The 21,376-nt window shown below is 44.5% G+C and overlaps 1 protein-coding gene across 2 annotated transcripts; it reads right to left on the minus strand.

The window, feature by feature from the left end:
* Nucleotides 1-1,908: 1,908 nt before the first annotated feature.
* RPS4Y1 (ribosomal protein S4, Y-linked 1) lies at nucleotides 1,909-17,710 on the minus strand. Of its 2 annotated transcripts, none has more exons than XM_005223309.4 (2): nucleotides 17,498-17,710; nucleotides 1,909-2,801 (listed from the first exon to the last, which is right to left on the minus strand). In XM_005223309.4, exon 2 carries the CDS (start codon nucleotides 2,797-2,799, stop codon nucleotides 2,008-2,010), a length of 792 nt encoding a protein of 263 aa, XP_005223366.1. In that variant the 5' UTR covers nucleotides 2,800-2,801; nucleotides 17,498-17,710; the 3' UTR covers nucleotides 1,909-2,007. The 2 variants fall into 2 exon arrangements, with proteins under 2 accessions (XP_005223366.1, NP_001075891.1); NM_001082422.2 differs by having other exon boundaries at nucleotides 1,909-2,806; nucleotides 17,498-17,662.
* Between the last annotated feature and the right edge of the window lie 3,666 nt (nucleotides 17,711-21,376).

Raw genomic sequence — 21,376 nt, forward strand, 5'->3', positions numbered from 1 at the left:
GAGTTGAAAGTGTACCCAGAAAAGCATTTCAGAGGCTAAATCCCAAAGTATACTCCCTTGTGGATTTTATGAAGAGAAAATCAAGTTCTGGTGTATTCTCAAAGCAGCTTCCCGAGAGCAGCCAAGGTCCCAAGAAGTCAGGAGGAGGAGCCTCCCATCCTTTGTCTAGGAATTAGAGGCCAGCCGCCACTCTGCTCTGGCTAGGCTCCCAGGGACACTGCCTGCAGGCTCTGAGTCACTATTAGAAGCCGTCCTGGGCCCCTGGGAGAGCAGGGGTGGAACAGCTCTACCCGAGATGGTTTCCTGAACCTGGCGTTCCAGCATCCACCTCCCTTAGCCAGGCCACTTCTCTCAGTGACACACCTATCTTTTGACACACCTATCTTTCCTGGGCCAAGGACTGTCTGAAACCCATGCTGCAAACCTGCTTCCAAGCAGGGAGCTTAGACATGAGTGTATTATCTGGAATTCCCAGAGGGTTTGTAACGCAGCAACTGGAACAGGTGTAGGTAGCTGACCCACTACCCTGCTTCCTGCTCCTGCCCTGGGCTCCCCTCTCCAGCCTCAGAGCTCTGTGTGTCACCATCCTGACCACCATACCCTGGTTCAGAACAGAGCACTGGATAGAGTCAGGACCTAGTGCTGTTTCTGAGTGACCTCACTTGTAAAATAGGTGGGCTGGTGGGGGATGGGCTGGCATTTGATTTTCTGTAGGAGTCAGATCCTTAAAATGTTCTAAAGTTCTAGAAAATGAACTAGAGAAGCTAAAATCATACTGCTTTGCTCCCCACAAAGAATCAGGGATCTGTGTTCCTGGGGACACAGGCAGAGCTCCCAAGCCATCAGACCAGTTTCTGGGATTTGCAATCTGGTTGATGGGGAAGGGGTGGGCATCTTTTGTGCAGCCTGCACCAGCAGGGTGCAGAATCTGGACTGTCCGGGGCGTACCAGGGTCTGGGACAAGGTAAGGAGAATGGTCATTGCCCCCCACAGGAGCTGCACTCTGCACCGGAGTGGGGAAATGGGGGGCTTTTCCTCGGCAGTCTTCTCTAGCCTCTCCCCCTTTGTCTTAACTCAAAGACTCTCTGCCTTATTTTGAAGATATCGTCCAGCACTTAGCAGAGGGACCCCCAAACCCCATCCACTCAGATCTGTCTCCAGATCCTTCCTGACACTCTACTCTTCCTGCCCAACTGGTCTTTGAGTCAGGAAGCCAACAAATATTTAGCTTCTCTGGCCTAGAATTTGACTTGCTGAAATTCTCAAAGAGGCCCTCAAATGCTGTTCTCCGTGAAGCCTGCCTGACCAACACCCTTGCTCCAGCACCCTTCCCCTTTCCCCCACACCAGACACTGTTATTTAATCGTTTATTCCCTCAATGTATATTGAATACTGGCTGCCTACCATCTGCTCTGCTAGGTGCCAGGATAAGGAGAGCAAAACCACACCCAGCTCCTCCCCTTCAGAGGCTGAGGGCCTGGTGGGCTCTTCTTACACATCCCTTCCTCCGTGCTCCCTTCCCAGCCCCCACTAGCTCTGAGATCAGCTCCCAAGGACAGCACCTGTGTCTTATACATATTTGTCTCTCAACACACAGCAAGTGTCTGTCATCCAGTAGCCTTCAATATATTACAGATAATGTATGAGTGGCCAGAAAGGAAAACAGCTTTATCCCTGAAGCTGGTCCTAACTCTGTTATAGGGACAACAGAAGATGGAGAAAGTAACTAAGGCTAGACACTGGGTTAAATCACATGCTGGTGCTGCTAACCTACAGAGTACAATTTGGCCTTATCACAATTAAAAATGCATTTACTTTTTGACCCAGCAATTCCACTTCTAGGAGCTTATTCCACAGACAGAGGCTCACACATGTGAAATGACACACACACAGTGTTAGTCACAGTAGTATTGTTGGCAGCAGACTGGAAACAACTTTATTTTTTTATGTGCTATTATCTTTAACTAAGTACAAAGACTTTTCCAATCATGTTACATAAAGATCATTTTATCCACTGCTCTGTTTGGCTGCCAGCCTCTTGTCTCTCTCCTCAGCAATGGTAAGGCGAATACCCTTTCCACGGGGAAGAGAGATCCATGGCTTGTTGCCTTTGCCAATAACGAAAATGTTGGAAAGCCGGGTGGCAAAGCTGTTGCCATTGGCATCTTTCACATGAACTACATCAAAAGAACCTGGATGTCTCTCCCGGTTGGTAATCACGCCAATTCTTCCCAGGTTAGCACCACCAGTCACCATGCACAGGTTACCAGTGTCGAACTTGATGAAATCAGTAATCTTGCCGGTCTCCAGATCAATCTGAATGGTGTCATTCACCTTGATGAGGGGATCAGGGTAACGGATGGTGCGAGCATCATGGGTTACCAGATGAGGGATTCCTTTTGTTCCCACGAAGATCTTTCTCACTTTGCACAACTTATACTTGGCCTCCTCAGGTGTAATACGATGAACAGCAAAGCGACCCTTGGTGTCATAGATCAAACGAAAATTCTCTCCAATCTTATCAATGCTGATGACATCCATAAAACCAGCAGGGTAGGTTACATCGGTGCGGACTTTGCCATCGATCTTAATGAAACGCTGCATGCAAATCTTCTTCACTTCATCTCCTGTTAGGGCATACTTAAGTCGGTTTCTTAGGAAAATGATTAGAGGGAGACATTCCCTCAGCTTGTGGGGACCAGTAGATGGACGAGGGGCAAACACGCCGGTCAGCTTATCCAGCATCCAGTGCTTTGGAGCTGCTACACGCTTCAGGTGCTTCTTGGGACCCCGAGCCATAGCTGCACTGCGCACAAAAAGAGGAAAATAACCTGAATATTCACTGATGGGGGCCAATTTCTAAAAAACATTTTTTTAAAAACTGAGGTATAGATGATATACAATATTATGCAAGTTTCAGGTGTACAACACGGTAGCTCACAATTTTTAAAGGTTATATTCCATCTATAGTTATAAAATATTGGTTATATTCTGTTTTACTATACATACCTGTAGCGTATTTACATTATAAATAGTAGTTTGCACTTATACCCCTATCTTGCCTCTCCCCTCATGGGACCTAGTTTGATACATTATGCTACCCTACATAAAGTGGAATCCTATGTGGTATATAAAAAAAACGAGGAAGCTCTGTTTGAATATAAACAGGAAAAACTCTAAGATATACTGTTGAGTTTTAGAAAGTGAGTGTGCATAGTTCATTATTTTTTATGTAAAAAATGGAAAGATGGGGAAAGAATATATTTAAGTATAATGTATTTTACATATGCACATAAGGGTGCTTCAGGAGGAGGGGCCACAACGAACAGGTAACAGTGGTGCTGTGGGCGGAAAAATAGGCAAATGAAAAATAAGTGGGGAAAAAAACCTTTCCACAGTATCCTAATTTTCTTAATACTGTACTATATAAATGTGTTACATATTAAAAAGACAAAAATGAAGTTTATGGAGCAACATGTGGAAATGAGATTAAGATAGGTGGGGAAAAAAGAAAAAACTGTATTCAGTAGGATCACAACTATGTAAAAAAAAATGCATGTTAGGGTTTCCGGGGTGATCTACTGGTTACAGATTCACCTGCCAATGCAAGGGACATGGGTTCGATCCCTGGTCCAGAAGATCCCACAAGCCGTGGAGCAGCTAGGCCCATGTGCCACAACTACTGAGCCCCTAAGCTGCAACGACTGCAAGCCCACGCACCTAGAGCCTGTGCTCTGCAATAAGAGAAGCCACCACCACGAGAGGCCCGAGTACTGCGGTGAAGAACAGCCCCTGTTCGCTGCAACTAGAGAAAGTCCACATACAGCAACGAAGACCAAGAACAGCCAAAAACAAACAAGCAAAAACAAATAAATCTTTTTTAAAAATGCATGTTAAAATTTCCACATGTAGAATGGACATTCTGGGTAATTTTTATTTCCTTTTTATTTGCTAATTTTTTCCATAAATTTCTGTAAATAAACATATTTATTAGAAAAAAATTAGTAACAAAAACAACATATATACTAACAGAATGGAATATTCAGTATAGCTGCAATTATGAAAAAAAGGCATTGAAAGAAACTGGAGGAAGGGATTTCCCTGGTGATCCAGGGGTTAAGACTGCTTTGCCAATGCAGGCTGTGGGGACTGGATCCCTGGTTGGGGAACTAAGATCCCACATGCCATGTAGTGCAGTTGAAATGTATTTTTTTTTTTACAGTGTCTCTTTCTGGGACTTCCCTGATGGCCCAGTGACTAAGATTCCACACTCTCAATGCAGGGGGCCTGGGTTCAATCCCTGGTTAGGGAACTAGATCCAAACACAGCAACTAAGAGTCCAAATAATGCAACCAAAGATACTGCAGGCTGCAATTAAGACCAAGTGCAGCCAAATAAATACATGAATAAATCTTAAAAAAAAGAAAGTGGGCAAAATGTTAACAGTGGTTTTCTCTGGGTGTGAGATATTAGGTAATGTTTAAAATATTACAGTATTTTGTATTACTTTCATGATGGATGGATGGAAGGAAGGTAGAAAGGAAGGAAAGCTAGGCAAAGAGAATTATTCAGAATAACAGTTGTGTTGGGGTAGTAAGGTTATAGATCATTTTTGTTGCTTTGTTCAGCTTTCCAAACATTCCATTATTGGTTTTATTTTATTAGCGGGAATAAAACTCTCACTGCAGCAGAGTGGGATTCTACTCCCCGAAGTCCTGCTCATTTGCACTGAAGACTGCTACTGGTGACACATTGCTGAGGAAAAAGGGCGAAACATCAGAGACCTTAAGTCCTTGAACTGACTTAGCTGGCAAACATTTATGAAGCCCTGACTGCTAGGTTTGCTGCTGGAGAGTAAAGTATTCTAGGAAAGTATGTATGCTTCATGCAGAGATGGAAGGAGAATTCTTAAGGAGGTCTGAGCAGAAAAGCCTTGTAAGATCAGGCCTTGTAGGCAGTGATCAACTTTGTCAATGGACAAAATTAGGCCTGTGCAAGCAGGGAGTGTAAGATTCATCCATCAAAACACCTCCACTCCAGGACTCAGAGCCCCACTCTCTCCTTGCTGGCTGAAGCATGCATGGTCTCTCCTGTAGCTCTCCCACCTTTATACCAAACCCTGGGGCTGATTATCAAAGCTGTGGTTATTAGCTATGATTATTAGTCAAAACTATGGTTTTTCCAGTAGTCATGTATGGATGTCAGTTGTACTATAAAGAAAGCTGAGCACCAAAGAATTGATGGTTTTGAACTGTGGTGCTGGAGAAGACTCTTGAGAGTCCCTTGGACTGCCAGGAGGTCCAACCAGTCCATTCTAAAGGAAATGTGTCCTGAATATTCACTGGAAGGACTGATGCTGAAGCTGAAGCTCCAATCCTTTGGCCACTTGATGCAAAGAACTGACTCATTTGAAAAGACCCTGATGCTGGGAAAGATTGAAGGTGGGAGAAGGGGCCGACAGAGGATGAGATGGTTGGATGGCATCACCGACTCAAGGGACATGAGTTTGAATAAACCCCCGGAGTTGGTGATGGACAGGGAGGCCTGGTGTGCTGCAGTCCATGGGGTTGCAAAGAGTTGGACACGCCTGAGCGACTGAACTGAAGGGTTCAATTCTCACTGGTCCTCACTTGTCTTGCCATGATGAGCACATGTTCACTCATGATCTCGGAGGAAGGACACTGTTTAGTACTACAAAGCAAACAGCTCAAGAAAGGTTTTGGTCATCCTAACTCAGAGACCTGGGTTCTGATTCTGCTATTAAGCACCTATGAGACCTTGGACAAGTAACTCCACCTTTATGAGCCTCAGTCTTATCTGTAAAATGGGGAAATCTCAGTAATAATGAACAATATTTGCCCTGAGCACCTCCCAGTTTTGGTGAGGATCAGGTGATACGGTGTACATAAAAGGCACTTCAGGACTTCCCTGCTGGGCCAGTGCTCAAGAACCCACCTGCCAGTGCGGGTGACACAGGTTTGATCCCTGGTCTGGGAAGGTCCCACATGTTGCAGGGCAACTAAGCCCATGCGCCACAACGACTGAGCCCACGTGCCCTAGAGCCCATGATCAGCAACGAGAAGCCATCACAATGAGAAGTCCCTGAACTGTAATGAAGACCTAGTGCAGCCAAAAATAAATAATTTTTAAAAAATCACTTTAAATGTATATATGATATCCAGCTGATTGATACACAACATGTACTATATCAAATACAATGGAATACTATTTAATCTTTATGCTAAGTGAAAGAAGCCAGAGGCCACATATCATATGCTTCCACTTACATGAAATATCCAGAACAGGCAAATCCACAAAGACAGAAGGCAGATTAGTGGCTGCTGGTAGCTGGGGGTCAGGAACAAACGGACAGTGACTACTTAATAGGTACAAGGTTTCTTTTGAGGTGAGGAAACTCAGGAACTAGAGAGTGGTGTTGGTTGCACAATATTGTTGAGTGTACTACATGCCATTGAGTTGCATACTTTAAATGGTTAAATGATTTTATATGTTCTTTACTACAATTTTAAAAACAGTGTAAATAATGGTTCAAATCTGAGTTTATTTTTATTATTTCTACAATAACCAAAGGCATTAGATGTTCAAAATTTCAGAGTTCTTCATCTGTACTAGGGAAGAGCAAGAAGTGACCAGAAAAAAGATGGAAATCCCTCTCAGAAAGAGGACAGAGCCCCAGGGACATGAACCCCTGGCCCAGAAGTGTGACCACTGGAGAAAACCAGAATGCCAAGGCCAGGGAAGCACACTGACCTGTTCTAACCATCTGTGTGGACCCACCCTTTAATTGGTTGGCTACGTGATTCCTCCAGGAAGATTTAATTCCCAGCCTCTTGCTCCCGAACTGTTTCCCAGCAAGACCAGAAGAGCATGTTCTGGTTCTTGCCCTGAAGGCAAAGGGCAACTTCTCAGACCTAAAGTGGCCCTAACCTGGTTTACACAAGCTGGAATCAAGATTGCCAGGAGAAATATCAATAACCTCAGATATGCAGATGACACCACCCTTATGGCAGAAAGTGAAGAGGAACTCAAAAGCCTCTTGATGAAAGTGAAAGTAGAGAGTGAAAAAGTTGGCTTAAAGCTAAACATTCAGAAAACGAAGATCATGACATCTGATCCCATCACTTCATGGGAAACAGATGGGGAAACAGTGTCAGACTTTATTTTTCTGGGCTCCAAAATCACTGCAGATGGTGACTGCAGCCATGAAATTAAAAGACACTTACTCCTTGGAAGGAAAGTTATGACCAACCTAGATAGCATATTCAAAAGCAGAGACGTTACTTTGCCAACAAAGGTCCGTCTAGTCAAGGCTATGGTTTTTCCTGTGGTCATGTATGGATGTGAGAGTTGGACTGTGAAGAAGGCTAAGTGCCGAAGAATTGATGCTTTTGAACTGTGGTGTTGGAGAACTCTTGAGAGTCCCCTGGACTGCAAGGAGATCCAACCAGTCCATTGTGAAGGAGATCAGCCCTGGGATTTCTTTGGAAGGAATGATGCTAAAGCTGAAACTCCAATACTTTGGCCACCTCATGCGAAGAGTTGACTCATTGGAAAAGACTCTGATGCTGGGAGGGATTGGGGGCAGGGGAGGAGAAGGGGACGACAGAGGATGAGATGGCTGGATGGCATCACCGATTCAATGGACGTGAGTTTGAGTGAACTCCGGGAGTTGGTGATGGACAGGGAGGCCTGGCATGCTGCGATTCATGGGGTCGCAAAGAGTCGGACACGACTGAGCGACTGATCTGATCTGAACCTGGTTTAGCCCCAGGGTGACCTCAGACCCATAAAAGCTGGGTTTCAAAGCTGAAGAGACTCTAAGATGAAGACTTTTTGATAACGATGGTGTGATGTTTTGATGACAATGTTGTGACATCACTGAGAGCAGCAATTCATTCACAGGACACTCAGAACACTCAGATGTACAAAGACATTGTTTTTCTTCCCCTCATTTGTCTCATGAGTCCACATCTCATGGAGCGGGAACTAAGAAGGAAGGGGACAACTTGTCCATTAGGCATCTTGGTCTCCCTCCATTTCAACTGCACTTAACATAAATATTCAGTTACCTCATTAAAATGACCACTTCTCCCTTCTCCTCCCCCCATGTACTTTGGGGAAGGGTCAGTTCTCAGTCTTGTAATCTATCCTCTCTGCCAAGGTTTCCTAAACCTCTTGGACAAGTGTAACTGGGCACTGGCTTAAATAAACATCCCTTCAGAGGCTCCTACCTTTGGAGATTCCTAGCCATCAATTTGGTAAGTGACCCAGGAATCTGAGTCTTGTTCTCTCTCTCGAGAAATTACAGAAATACTGCTCTGTGCCATATACTAAGTTCTCTGTAGCCTGGATTAAGTAACCTCCTTAATGATCAAGTCCTCCAGGCTGACATAAAGGAGTGGGAGCTTAAAACATTTATAAAATCATTTCTTTCTCCCCATAACCTGGCTTTCAAGATCACTGTCTTACAAGGAGGTCCCCACCATCATAAAAAAAGGGAAACTTGTTAATTGAAGGAGTGCAATGACTTTTTTGTACAAATTTGTATCTGTTCCTCTTTTGACACTCCAGAAATCTATTGAGTCTGGCCTGAGGAGTCCCAGGGGTCAACATGATTAAGAGAGCTATGCTTTCAAAAATATATTTTAAAATTCCCATCACTAACAACAATATCTAACATTCATCAAGAACTTACTATGTACAAGGTGGTGTGCTGCACGCTCTCATGGTTTATCTTCATGGTTTATCTTCTTTGATCTTCAGAACAATCTTATACTGTAACTATCCCCAGTTTACAGATAAGCAAACTTGTGTATAGAGGTTAAACAACTTACTCAGGGTCACACTGCTAATAGTGGAAGACAGGATTTGAACTAATGTTTCAGAGAAGGCAATGGCACCCCACTCCAGTATTCTTGCCTGGCAAATCCTATGGATGGAGGAGCCTGGTGGGCTGCAGTCCATGGGGTCGCGAAGAGTTGGACACGACTAAGTGAGTTCACTTTCACTTTGGGTAATTCTGAGGGTTCTTTTTAATCACTAAGATACTCCTTTCCTACTTGAGTTTGAGGCCTCTTCGAAACTGGTCCAATCATCCTATTTTACATGTGTGGAGATCCAGGATAAGAGAGGGCAAGTGACTTGCCCAAGGACACAGTGCTAGGCAGCAGCAAGGCTGGGAATGGACCTCAGACCTGGAACTCCTGACCCAGAGCTGCTCCCCTCAGGCTCCATGCCTCTGTTCTGGTATTCGATGAGCAACACACATAGTTCAGTAATTGCCATTGTAGTGTTGAACCACCTGAGGAGAGCGAGAGTCTTCAGGGAACTGAGATCTGCCTGATAGTTTAATAATTTCTCTATACTCTTAAAATGAGAGGGGCCTATCCAAGAGCTTCAATGCTATTTCGCTGTGCATTTTCTATTCACTGATTTCTAAAGTGCACATCTATTGGTTATGTCTCCAAACCATCTATAGTCTTTCTGTTCTTTAGATTTCCAGAAATCTGGTGATTTTTAGAAAAGGTGTACTCGGTGGCCCTATCAGGGTAGCTCTGGACCCATAAAGGCTTGTTTTACCTTTGCAAGGTGTGAAGCCCTGAGGCAGGGAGCTCCTTTGAGGCTGTGAGTAACTGGAGTGAGAAAACCTTTGACCTCTAGCCACAGGATCTTTGTCCTAGCACACTTCACAACCTGGAAGGGGGAGCTCTGACTTCCAAGTGGAGGAAGAAAGGGAGTTCACACTTACTGAGTGGCTGTGGCACGAGTTAGGTAATTCCCACCCTTGCCCAGCAAGGTGATGCTATTCTTCCCATTTTACAGATGAAAGAAATCAAGGCTCAAAGATGGTAATTTGCCTGAGTTCTCACAGCCTTTATATTAGTTGACCTAGAACTTGAACTGTGTCTATTATACTCTGGGGTCTCTATGTAGGACACCATGGACCCATCTAGGGTGAAATGACACCTGCAGATGTTATCAGGGCCTGCAGGTCTCACCATTTGCTGCCAGACATAATTATTCTTCATCCTCTCTCTTCTTGATCCTCCTCTGAGCTGCCAGTTCCTGATTATGTGCTATTCTCATCTGGTCATGTTTATCCCATCTCAGACTTCATTTTCTGGCCAGGTTAACAGCCTTAATGAGGAGCTGCTCTAGAGAGGTCAGTCACTACATGCCCACCCACTCTTTCTGGGGGACTCCTTACCTCAAAACTGCAGCTGTCTTCCCTGAGATGGACACCTGACCAAAGTTAGTTCAGGTGTAATTAGCCCAGACGCTTGTCCTTTGTGGGACCTTACTTAGCAAAGAGGAACTGTTTTAATCAGATGTTTTTTCAAGAAATGGAAACTGGGCACTGAATCAGTAACAGCACTTGAATTATAAAGATTGAGATTAGAAAGGGGACTACAAAGTGGGGAAAGGTTATGATGAACCACTTCTGAAATGAGAATATATAATGAGAAAAGAATATAATATAGTACATGTGCAGAGTGGTAGAAGTTACAAACATACATATGTCTGCATATATAAAATCTATATTTGTTTATATATTATGTATACGTATCTGTTACATATGTAAAAACAGCTGCAGTTTCCATGCTGTATAGCAGTTTCTGTTCTTGGGTTCCTATAAGCCCCTGTGTCCCTTCATTAAATTCCCCTTTCCTCAAGTAAATTGAATGGGTTCTTTTTTTCCTTCCTTGAAACCAAAGAAGTTTTATTTAGAGCAGGAACAAACTTAAAATAATTTACAAGGTTTAACTTCCTTAAAATTGGCAAAGGACACCTCTGGGTTAAGAGTTCCCAGGTGGCTCCAACCAAGCCACATGGAACAACTTTTAAGCTGTGAGTAAAAAGTAGTCACACTGTTTTCCAGTTATATATTGCTGTGAATGATACCATCCCAAACTTAGAGCTTAAAACCATCACTCTTTGGCTTATTAAATTCATAATTTGGATTATTTGCAGGATCGGTGGGGACAGCTTGTTTCTGCTCCACCTGGTCTCAACTAGGGTGGCTTGAAGGCTAGGGCTGGACTCACCGGAAAGGTCATTCGCTCACTCACTCATTTATCCATAAGGCTGGAGATTAGTGCTGGCTGCTGAATGGAGTCTCAGCTGGGGTTCTATCAGACACCTACATGGGGCCTTTCCCTGAGGTTTCTCCCCATCCTCGTGGCATAGTGATTAGGTTCCAAGAGCAGCATTCCGAGAGGTGGTAGCTATATCATCTTTTTATAACCTTGGAAGTTACATAGCACCATGGACACACTCAGATTCAAGAGGGGAAAGCCTACATTACACAGTAAGAAGAACGTGCTAGATGTACTGTACCATGGTGCTCATTTTCAGAAAATAAAATGTCAGATATAGCTAATGAGCTATATATATTAGGAGGATGGAGAAAGCCTGTGACCCATATTCAGACAAATGCACATTAAATCAACAACAGATTAAGAGTTTGAATAAAACTGCTGCTGCAGTGAGACAGGATTATAAGCAGAAAGAAGTATAAAATACAGCATGTGGAAACATTTAATATTGGTGCAAACAGCTTAGAAGACCTCAGCAACCCCTAGAGTCTCACTACCTAAAAAGCACACGAATGCTGAACTCACCAGTTAAGAAGGGAGGGGGATGGGGAGATATACTTTAGAATGATTTATATCAGAAATCATTAAAATGTTTTGGTTTTTAAGCGGATAACTTCAGTAACAGATTAACTTTCTTCTGGGATGTCAGATAAATATCACTACAGTATCCTATAATTATTTTATGCTTTATCTTTCAATAAGAGCAATCTACCTTATAATTCTCTTGGAATACTCCATTATCTCCTAGCCTTTACTGCTGTGCAAGATAAGTCTGCTGTTACTCTACAGTTCCTTTTTAGGTCATCTGCTTCACTTTCCTGGTTGCATTTAGGATAGGATTTTTTGTCTTTGGCGTACTGTATTTGCTTTTACATTTATGTTTACCTGTGGAATTACAAAAATTCTGCTCAGTTAAATATTGTTCTCCAATCTGATGATACATGCTGCATAATAAAGAATTTATCTGGTCTTTGTCCTAGGTTCTGGGAAGGGAGCTTCTGAACCCTTCCTGATTTTCCTGAGAGATAGGATGTCTCTGTTAACCATGGTGGGGCTCTCAGATCACACCTGAATTTATGTTAATGAGTGACTCAGGATGGGGGTTGGTTACATCAGAAAGACCAATAATGTGATTAAAGGATTGGGGATTTGAGTCATGTGATATTAGCCCAACTTCTCCAGGAAGAGGAGGGTGGCTGGAGACTGAATTCAGTCAATCATGCACATATAATGAAATCCCAATAAAACTCTGGACACTCAAAGTTTGGTTGAGTCTTCTGGATGAATAGATCAGTGTCCTGTGAAGGTGACACATCCAGATTCCTCAAGGAGGGGGCTTGGAAGGCTCATGTTTAGGACTCTCCCAGACCTCCTCCTATATATCTCTTTATTTGGCTGATTTTGACTTGAATCCTTTGTAACAAAACTAATGTATCCTTTGTGACAAACCATAAAGCCTAGTACTTTCCCAAGTTACCTGAAAAGGTCATGGGAACTCCTGAATTAGTAGGTCAGAAGCAAGCAGGGCCTGGGAACCCTTGAACCTGCAGCTGGTGTAGGTGGAACAGGGCAGTCTTATTAGGGACTGTACCCTTAACCTATGGAGGCTGCACTAACTCTGGGTTACTGACAGAATTGCACCACAGTATTATACACAGATTTCTTCACTCTGGAGAAATTTCAGTGTGAGACACACATGCTCAGTAAGTACTACACAGGATTATTGAAAAACCTGTAATGATTCCCTATTACCTTTTGTTTCAAGTGGAGAAAACTGTGGTCCTTCTTTCTGACATCAAAGACATGCCACTAACTACAGGAGAATAAAATGTCATACCTTTGATACCAAAATAAAACAGTCTAAAATAGAGGCAGTGTGGTAGATGGCATTACTATTCCTTTAGTGTCAATTATTGGTGCTCTGTCCACATTTCCTCAAATCTCTTTTCAGGTTCTGTTCCCTCTCCTGACTTCTGTGTGACTGTTTCTAAGAGCCATGCACCTGTGATTCTTTTTGAAGGACTGGTCCAGGGCTACTGGAACTGCTTCATCCATATTCAGAAAGCAAAAGTGCCCTTAGAGCAGTCCTTAACCGATGACTCACAGCTGTGGAAATATGAAAGTCCAGCTCTCCTGCCTTGAGTTGGGATAAACTCTGAGGTATAATTTATACCCAGAACCCCCTTTGGATAAGGCTCAGCCCAGGACTTGGCCTGAAATTATACCCTTACTTAGCTTTGCCTCCTTCCCTGTCCTGCTCCTCCACTCCTTTTCTGGATTCTCCTAGGAACACTTCCTTAATAGAGCACTCTAATCCTTGACTCAGGGTCTGCTTTGGGAACCTAACCTAAAACAGTTCCCAGTTATTCACTACCCAGAAGGTTGCCATGTGACTTGCAGTGCCTAGGGAGAGGGGGATTCTATTTCCCAGCCCTTCTGAGTCAAGCTTGGCCACGTGATATGCTCTGACCAATGGAATGTGACAAGAAGTATGCCACATATTACTTGAATCTTAAGAATCACTGCATGGTGCTAGAATTGTTTTTTTTCTCTGGGGCCAAGATAGGAGCTGCTCCTTCAGCCTTGGTTCCAGAATAAGATGTGTGAAGCAGAATCACATCTGATAGGCAACATGTAAAAATGTGAGCAAGAATAAACCATCTTTATTGTAAAACACTGAAATTTGGAGGTTATTACTGCAGCATAACAACGTATATAATACAAACAGTGTAGTTAAAAGCATGTTTTCTTGAGTTAAGATAACTTGACGTCAAAGCCAAACTCTGCCACTTACTATCTGTATAACCTCAGCCAAGTTACTCAGCCTCTCTAAGCCTCAGTTTCTCCATCTGTAAAATAGGGATAGCAATGATATCTATGGCATAAGGTTGCTGTGGGGATCAAATGAGTTAACACATATAAAGTACTTCAATAGTGCTGATAAATGCTTAACACTAACTAAAGTGAATTATTAATTATGAACTGTGACAGCACATCCCCAAGTTTTCAGTGTTTTCTCCCACAACCACTGAAATTGTTGGTTGCCTCCCCAAGCATCCATTCTACTCTTTCCTCAGTCTCAGTTTCTGTTTGGGGATCTATGTGGTTCTGAACTGATTTCACTTGGCCTGAGATAAATCTAACAACCAACAGAGTTCTGCTAAACACATGGACATCACCAGATGGTCAACACCGAAATCAGATTGATTATATTCTTTGCAGCCAAAGATGGAGAAGCTCTATACAGTCAACAAAAACAAGACCGGGAGCTGACCGTGGCTCAGCTTATTGCCAAATTCCTCCTTATTGCCAAATTCAGACTTAAATTGAAGAAAGTAGGGAAAACCACTAGACCACTAGACCATTCAGGTATGACCTAAATCAAATCCCTTATGATTATACAGTGGAAGTGAGAAATAGATTTAAGGGCCTAGATCTGATAGAAGACTGCCTGATGAACTATGGACTGAGGTTCGTGACATTGTACAGGAGACAGGGATCAAGACCATCCCCATGGAAAAGAAATGCAAAAAAGCAAAATGGCTCTCTGGGGAGCCCTTACAAATAGCTGCGAAAAGGAGAGAAGAGAAAAGCAAAGGAGAAAAGAAAAGATAGAAGCATCTGAATGCAGAGTTCCAAAGAATAGCAAGGAGAGATAAGAAAGCCTTCCTCAGCGATCAATGCAAAGAAATAGAGGAAAACAACAGAATGGGAAAGACTAGAGATTTCTTCAAGAAAATTAGAGATACCAAGGAAACATTTCATGCAAAGATGGGCTCAAAAAAGGACAGAAATGGTATGGACCTAACAGAAGCAGAAGATATTAAGAAGAGGTGGCAAGAATACACAGGATAACTGTACAAAAAAGAGCTTCACGACTCAGATAATCACGATGGTGTGATCACTCACCTAGAGCCAGATATCCTGGAATGTGAAGTCAAGTGGGCCTTAGAAAGCATCACTATGAACAAAGCTAGTGGAGGTGATGGAATTTCAGTTGAGCTATTTCAAATCCTGAAAGATGATGCTGTGAAAGCACTGCACTCAATATGCCAGCAAATTTGGAAAACTCAGCAGTGGCCACAGGACTGGAAAAGGTCAGTTTTCATTCTCATCCCAAAGAAAGGCAATGCCAAAGAATGCTCACACTACCACACAATTGCACTCATCTCACACGCCAGTAAAGTAATGCTCAAAATTCTCCAAGCCAGGCTTCAGCAATACGTGAACCGTGAACTTCCTGATGTTCAAGCTGGTTTTAGAAAAGGAAGAGGAACCAGAGACCAAATTGCCAACATCTGCTGGATCATGGAAAAAGCAAGAGAGTTCCAGAAAAACATCTATTTCTGCTTTACTGACTATGCCAAAACCTTTAACTGTGTGGATCACAATAAACTGTGGAAAATTCTGAAAGAGATGGGAATACTAGACCACCTGATCTGCCTCTTGAGAAATTTGTATGCAGGTCAGAAAGCAACAGTTAGAGCTGGACATGGAACAACAGACTGGTTCCAAATAGGAAAAGGAGTACGTCAAGGCTGTATATTGTCACCCTGCTTATTTAACTTCTATGCAGAGTACATCATGAGAAACGCTGGGCTGGAAGAAGCACAAGCTGGAATCAAGATTGCCAGGAGAAATATCAATAACCTCAGATATGCAGATGACACCACCCTTATGGCAGAAAGTGAAGAGGAAAAAGCCTCTTGATGAAAGTGCAAGTGGAGAGTGAAAAAGTTGGCTTAAAACTCAACATTCAGAAAACGAAGATCATGGCATCTAGTCCTGTCATTTCATGAGAAATAGATGGGGAAACTGGAAAGTGTCAGACTTTATTTTTTTGGGCTCCAAAATCACTGCAGATGGTGACTGCAGCCATGAAATTAAAAGACACTTACTCCTTGGAAGGAAATTTATGACCAACCTAGATAGCATATTCAAAAGCAGAGACATTACTTTGCCAACAAAGGTCCGTCTAGTCAAGGCTATGGTTTTTCCTGTGGTCATGTATGGATGTGAGAGTTGGGACTGTGAAGAAAGCTGAGCGCCGAAGAATTGATGCTTTTGAACTGTGGTGCTGAAGAAGACTCTTGAGAGTCCCTTGGACTGCAAGGAGATCCAACCAGTCCATTGTGAAGGAGATCAGCCCTGGGATTTCTTTGGAAGGAATGATGCTAAAGCTGAAACTCCAGTACTTCGGCCACCTGATGCGAAGAGTTGACTCACTGGAAAAGACTCTGATGCTGGGAGGGATTGGGGGCAGGAGGAGAAGGGGACGACAGAGGATGAGATGGCTGGATGGCATCACTGACTCAATGGACGTGAGTCTGAGTGAACTCCAGGAGTTGGCGATAGACAGGGAGGCCTGGCGTGCTGCGATTCATGGGGTTGCAAAGAGTTGGGCACGACTGAGCAACTGAACTGAACTGAAACTGGATCCCAGGAGGGCAAGGAGGGAAGCCAATTTCCATGGTGTAAATATTCCCTCCATGGCCAATTTCAAGCTACCAATGGTTTAACAACTCTCTCGCAAAATCCTTGAATATTTAACAATCACCTGGAGAGCCAGCTCCAGCACACCATATGCCACCCCTCTATCCATAATACGTTAAGTATAAGCTCCTACAATCAGTGAAAATCTCAGGGTTTCTGAAACACAAAATATAAAAGCTTTCCAAGAATTTCTTGGTGGTCCAGTGGTTAGGATACCCTGCTTCCACTGCAGGCAGTGTGGGTTCGATCCCTGGTCTGGGAACTAAGATGCTGCACGACACACCCCTCCCCCCAGCCGCCCCAAAAGCTTTCTAAAATACATTAGGTTGAACATATGAAACTGCCAACATTTAACTAGTTTTGATCTACATAAAAGGTAATTTCATATGTTCAGCCTAACAGATCAAATACACAGGAAAATATAGCAGAAGAAAGAGAAGGAATAAAGGATGAGGAGGAAGACGCCACCGGAAGCACATCTGAAGAATGACCACGTGGAACTTAAAAACTGATGTTAATCCTTCACTCCACAACGGGTATTAAATATAACTTTGGACAACTACCTTCTTCATTATTTAATTGGACACCCTCTGGGAAGTATCATATTATACCATACGAACTTATCGAATACCTCAATTCTTCAAACTTCGTTTTCATTGCACTAACCGATGATTCCCTCCCTTTCCAGCAAGAGCGAGAAATTCAGAAAGGTCTGAGGAGGGATTTCTGCTATCTTTCGACAGGTTTCGGGGGAAAGGCACGCTATTCCGGGAGCTTCATTATCCCGTGGCCCTTTTTCTCGTCATAAATTCTCTCGCGGCAAGTTTGGGAGTTAGGGGCCTGAGCCGGGATGGCTCCTTCCCTTCTTGGAGCTTGAGGTAACTCACCTGTGCGGTGGGGATTAGAAGATCCCTCAGAGGCTGGCCGTGACGATTAAAGGAGAAAACACACGTGCGGGGTATGGCGCTCGGTACGACCCGGCGAGTTGGACGATATAAACTCCACGCGGCTTTCAAAGCGAAGCCCCCAGCAGGCGAGGGACGAGACTGCTCCGGTAACGGCGCGCGCAACCGCCTCCGCCGCTTCCCCGTGGCCTGCGCGGTGGGCGTGGCCCCGCTTCCCAGAATGCCCCGCAGGCGGGTCCGGAAGTGCGGGCCCGGAAGTGCGAGTCCGGCCCGGGCTAGGTCTTGCAATGGGACCCCCATCCTCCTTCTCACTGCGGAAGTGGCCGCCGTGCCCTTGGCTTCCTGCCACCGCCTAACGCCCACCCCACACAAGCAACATCTACAGTGGACACTGCATAGCCGCCACTGATACACCTCCGCACACAACACCCTCTGGCTTCTGTCCACACAGGAATCACACCGCCATACGTGGAAGAGAGCGCGGCTTCTCGGAGCATGCGCAGAGCACCATGCAATTCATCTACACAGGAACTGCATGTCTGAACCCCTACACCGGGTGCAGACCTGCCAGGGTACACCCAGCCTTCATTCTGCTTGCCAAAGACTTGTATGCATCCCGTGGAACACTAAGCACAGCACGCACGACACACACACAGTGCACCACCTCCACATGTGAAGACTGCAAACACTGTTTTGAGTCGTTCTCAACCCCACGTGGAGTTCAATTTCACACACACACACACACACACACACACACACACACATACCCCACAATCCAAATAACACGCATACCTTGCACACTACACCAGACACAAAATATACACTTAAACCCTGGCTGAAAAAAAAAACCAAACGCATTTGTCACACACGTGCTAATATTACCCACACCATGTTAAATACGACATACTATAGAAGCCCTGCGCATAATTCATGCATCTTACAGACACGCACACATCCCATGATTACACACTCAGCATCATTTACTCAACACACAAAACGCCAAGGTACCAACAGATCCACGCTACATGTTTGTGCATAATCACACGTGAATCAAACGTGAATAATCACAAGTATCCACACCTCAGCAGGCTGGACAGGTATACACCCCACCCCAGACGTGCCCAACCCCCGGTCCACCTGTGGTGCCCAGCCGTCTCCCTGTGCTTGGGATTGGTCTGATTTTAACACGGAAAGTCCTAAGTCCCAGGAAATGCCTCGAATGGGGGTGGGGTGTGGGGGGAGGGAGGAGCGGGGAATCCGTGATAGTAGTCACCCCACACACTGTTCAAATGAATCAGGCTTGGACCTTCAATTAGTACCAGTGATAAAATCAGGCTGCTTCGGGGTCAAAGAGATAAGGGGCCAAAGTGGCCCAGATCTAAAGAGGCTCGGGAGTGGTTCCTGTTTGCAGCCACTACTGTCCCTCGTCTACAAAAGGAATGCAGCTAAGGAGGAAATATCCTAAAAACAAAGTTGCTATCAGAACCTTCCAAAAAAAGGAAAGAGGCAGAGAGTCCTAAGCACACCTAACTTGGGGGTTTTACCCTTGGCAAAACACTTTACTGAGCTTACCTCTTTTGATCCTTACACAAAACTGTGAGGTAGGTAAGGTAGGTGCTATTGTGCCAAGATGCCAAAAAGCACAGGCACCTGTTGCGGTCACATGGCACAGGTCAGGCAGAGCAAGTTTGAAAGAAGTCCTGTCCTCCTGGGCATCCCACTCAGGCTTCCCGCTCCTGCCAGCTGTCTGCACAGTCCCCCCGCTCCCCGCACCCACCCCCCCCAATCCTGAGACACAGCGGCTAGAATCAAGAAGCCACCTGTCTTGAGCCACCACTTTCAAAAGTCTTTCATTCCATCCTATTAGGGCAAAGTGCCCAGGCCGCCCCACCCTCAGGGTGGATTAGGCCTCCACCTCCCTGTTGGGGTTTAAAGTACATCAAAAGAGATCCTTGCCTCAAACTATCTTTCACAGTCCCGGTCTGGTGGCTGGAAATCACACACCAGGAGAGACCCTCCCCCCCACCCCTTTTTAGGTAAAGGCATTGTATCTTGATGACTCCTGCTCACAATGCCTGCGAGGGACTCCCACACTGCAGCCTCTAGCATCTTCGCTGGCATCGTCTCCTGTGTCACTCAGTACATTGCAACAGACATTGCCTAATGCCTGCTTGTTGATGGAACTGGATGTCTCTAGCAAGTTCTGTGGGAATGGGGCACAGGGTAGCAAAAGTTTGATCGTGGCTGAGGGAGGGTATGAGAAGGGTGACGGTGACTTGGAGAGGAGAAAACAGGAAAACAGAGGTAAGGGGTGTTGAATGGGGACACACCCTTGGCAGGAACTGAGTAAGAGACCCTGAGTCTAAGAAGAAAGGCAAAGGGATTTCTAGAGATGCCAGGAAGTAGGAGAGGGTCAAGTGTATAAGGTGGGCATATGTAGGGGATAGAGAGGTTGGTGGAGAGGACTGTTTACGAGGAGCCCCCTGGGGAAGGGGCTGTTTGTGGGTGACATTCTGGTTCATTGCTGGCAGTGCCCTGAGCAAGTCACTTGAGCATTCACAAATGATTGCTCTGTGGAAGCTGCAGAAGAAAATGTAAAGACGTGGGAAAATGATTGTGATGTATTGATAAGTGAGAAAAAAAGGAGGTTACAAAACAGGGCATAGAGTGGGATCCCTATTTTGTAACACTGGCTGGAAAGACACCAAAATGTGAACTGTGGTTGTCTCTGTTGCATGAGGATGACTTGCATTTCTTCTTGGAGCCTTTCTGTATTTTTCAGATTTTCTACAATAGACTTGAAATACGACTTTTGTATATTCAGGAAAGGTTATTTTACAGAAAAACTCATTGACTATTTGTTGAGTGCTTATTAGATTCCACAGTGTTGCACCACACTTGATGCAGAGAAATGTAAGCCATGGCCACTGCTCTCAGATTACCCTTAAATCCAGTCATGGCACAAGGGTACAGTTCAGGGCACAAGAATGTGGTCCCTGGAGCCTGACTGCCTGGGTTCACGTCCCTCTTATGCAGCTTCCCCGCTGTGTGACCTGGGCAAACAGCTTGACCTTTCTGTGTTTTGGTTGCCTCATCTGTAAAATGGGGCTAGTAATAGTACCTGTAAGGATTAATTGAGCTGATACATGTGATCACTTAGAAGAGCAGCTGACACAGGATAATCAGGACCTAAGTGTTAACTGTTATTGTTATTAGTGGTTAAGAGCTTTCCCTCTGGAGCCAGCCTGTCTGGATTCAAATCCTTGTTCTGTCCCTGTCTGTCTTGAGCAAATGAGTTACTTCTCTACTTCAGTTTCCCAATCTTTAAAATGGGAATCAAAAGAGTGGTGTCTCATTAATAGAGTTGTTACGAAAACTTACCAAGTGACTATGGACAAAGTCCTGAGAATAACATGTGGCACATAGAAAGTGCTCAGTAAGTGTGAGCCTCTGTAATACTAATTATTACTATTACTATTATTATCATATTATTACTATTGGGGGAGGCAGGGATTGGGGCACCATCCGTTAGAGTACCCTGTGTAGAGCCAGCATGGGGAGGGGTCCAGGGTGCATGAGACAAGCTGCTCTGGGTGCAGCAGGATGGCCCTATCCATTCTCTCTTGCCTCTCCCACATTCTCCTCCAGCCCAGGTCATTCTGGTCCTTTACGATTTAAACTGTGGCCCCAGGTGCCACTCCTTGCCCATACGCCACCTCCTCCCTGATCCTTGTTTAGCCACACGGAGCGTGGGTTTATGGTAAGCTAATGCAGGCAGATTTCCACGACTTTTATTTGCATGGGAAGGGCCCTGGCAGTACTATATTTATAGCTGTGACTTTTTTTTTTTATTATTATAAA

The sequence above is a fragment of the Bos taurus genome, chromosome 23 (assembly GCF_002263795.3).
Source record: "Bos taurus isolate L1 Dominette 01449 registration number 42190680 breed Hereford chromosome 23, ARS-UCD2.0, whole genome shotgun sequence".
Lineage (NCBI taxonomy): Eukaryota > Metazoa > Chordata > Mammalia > Artiodactyla > Bovidae > Bos > Bos taurus.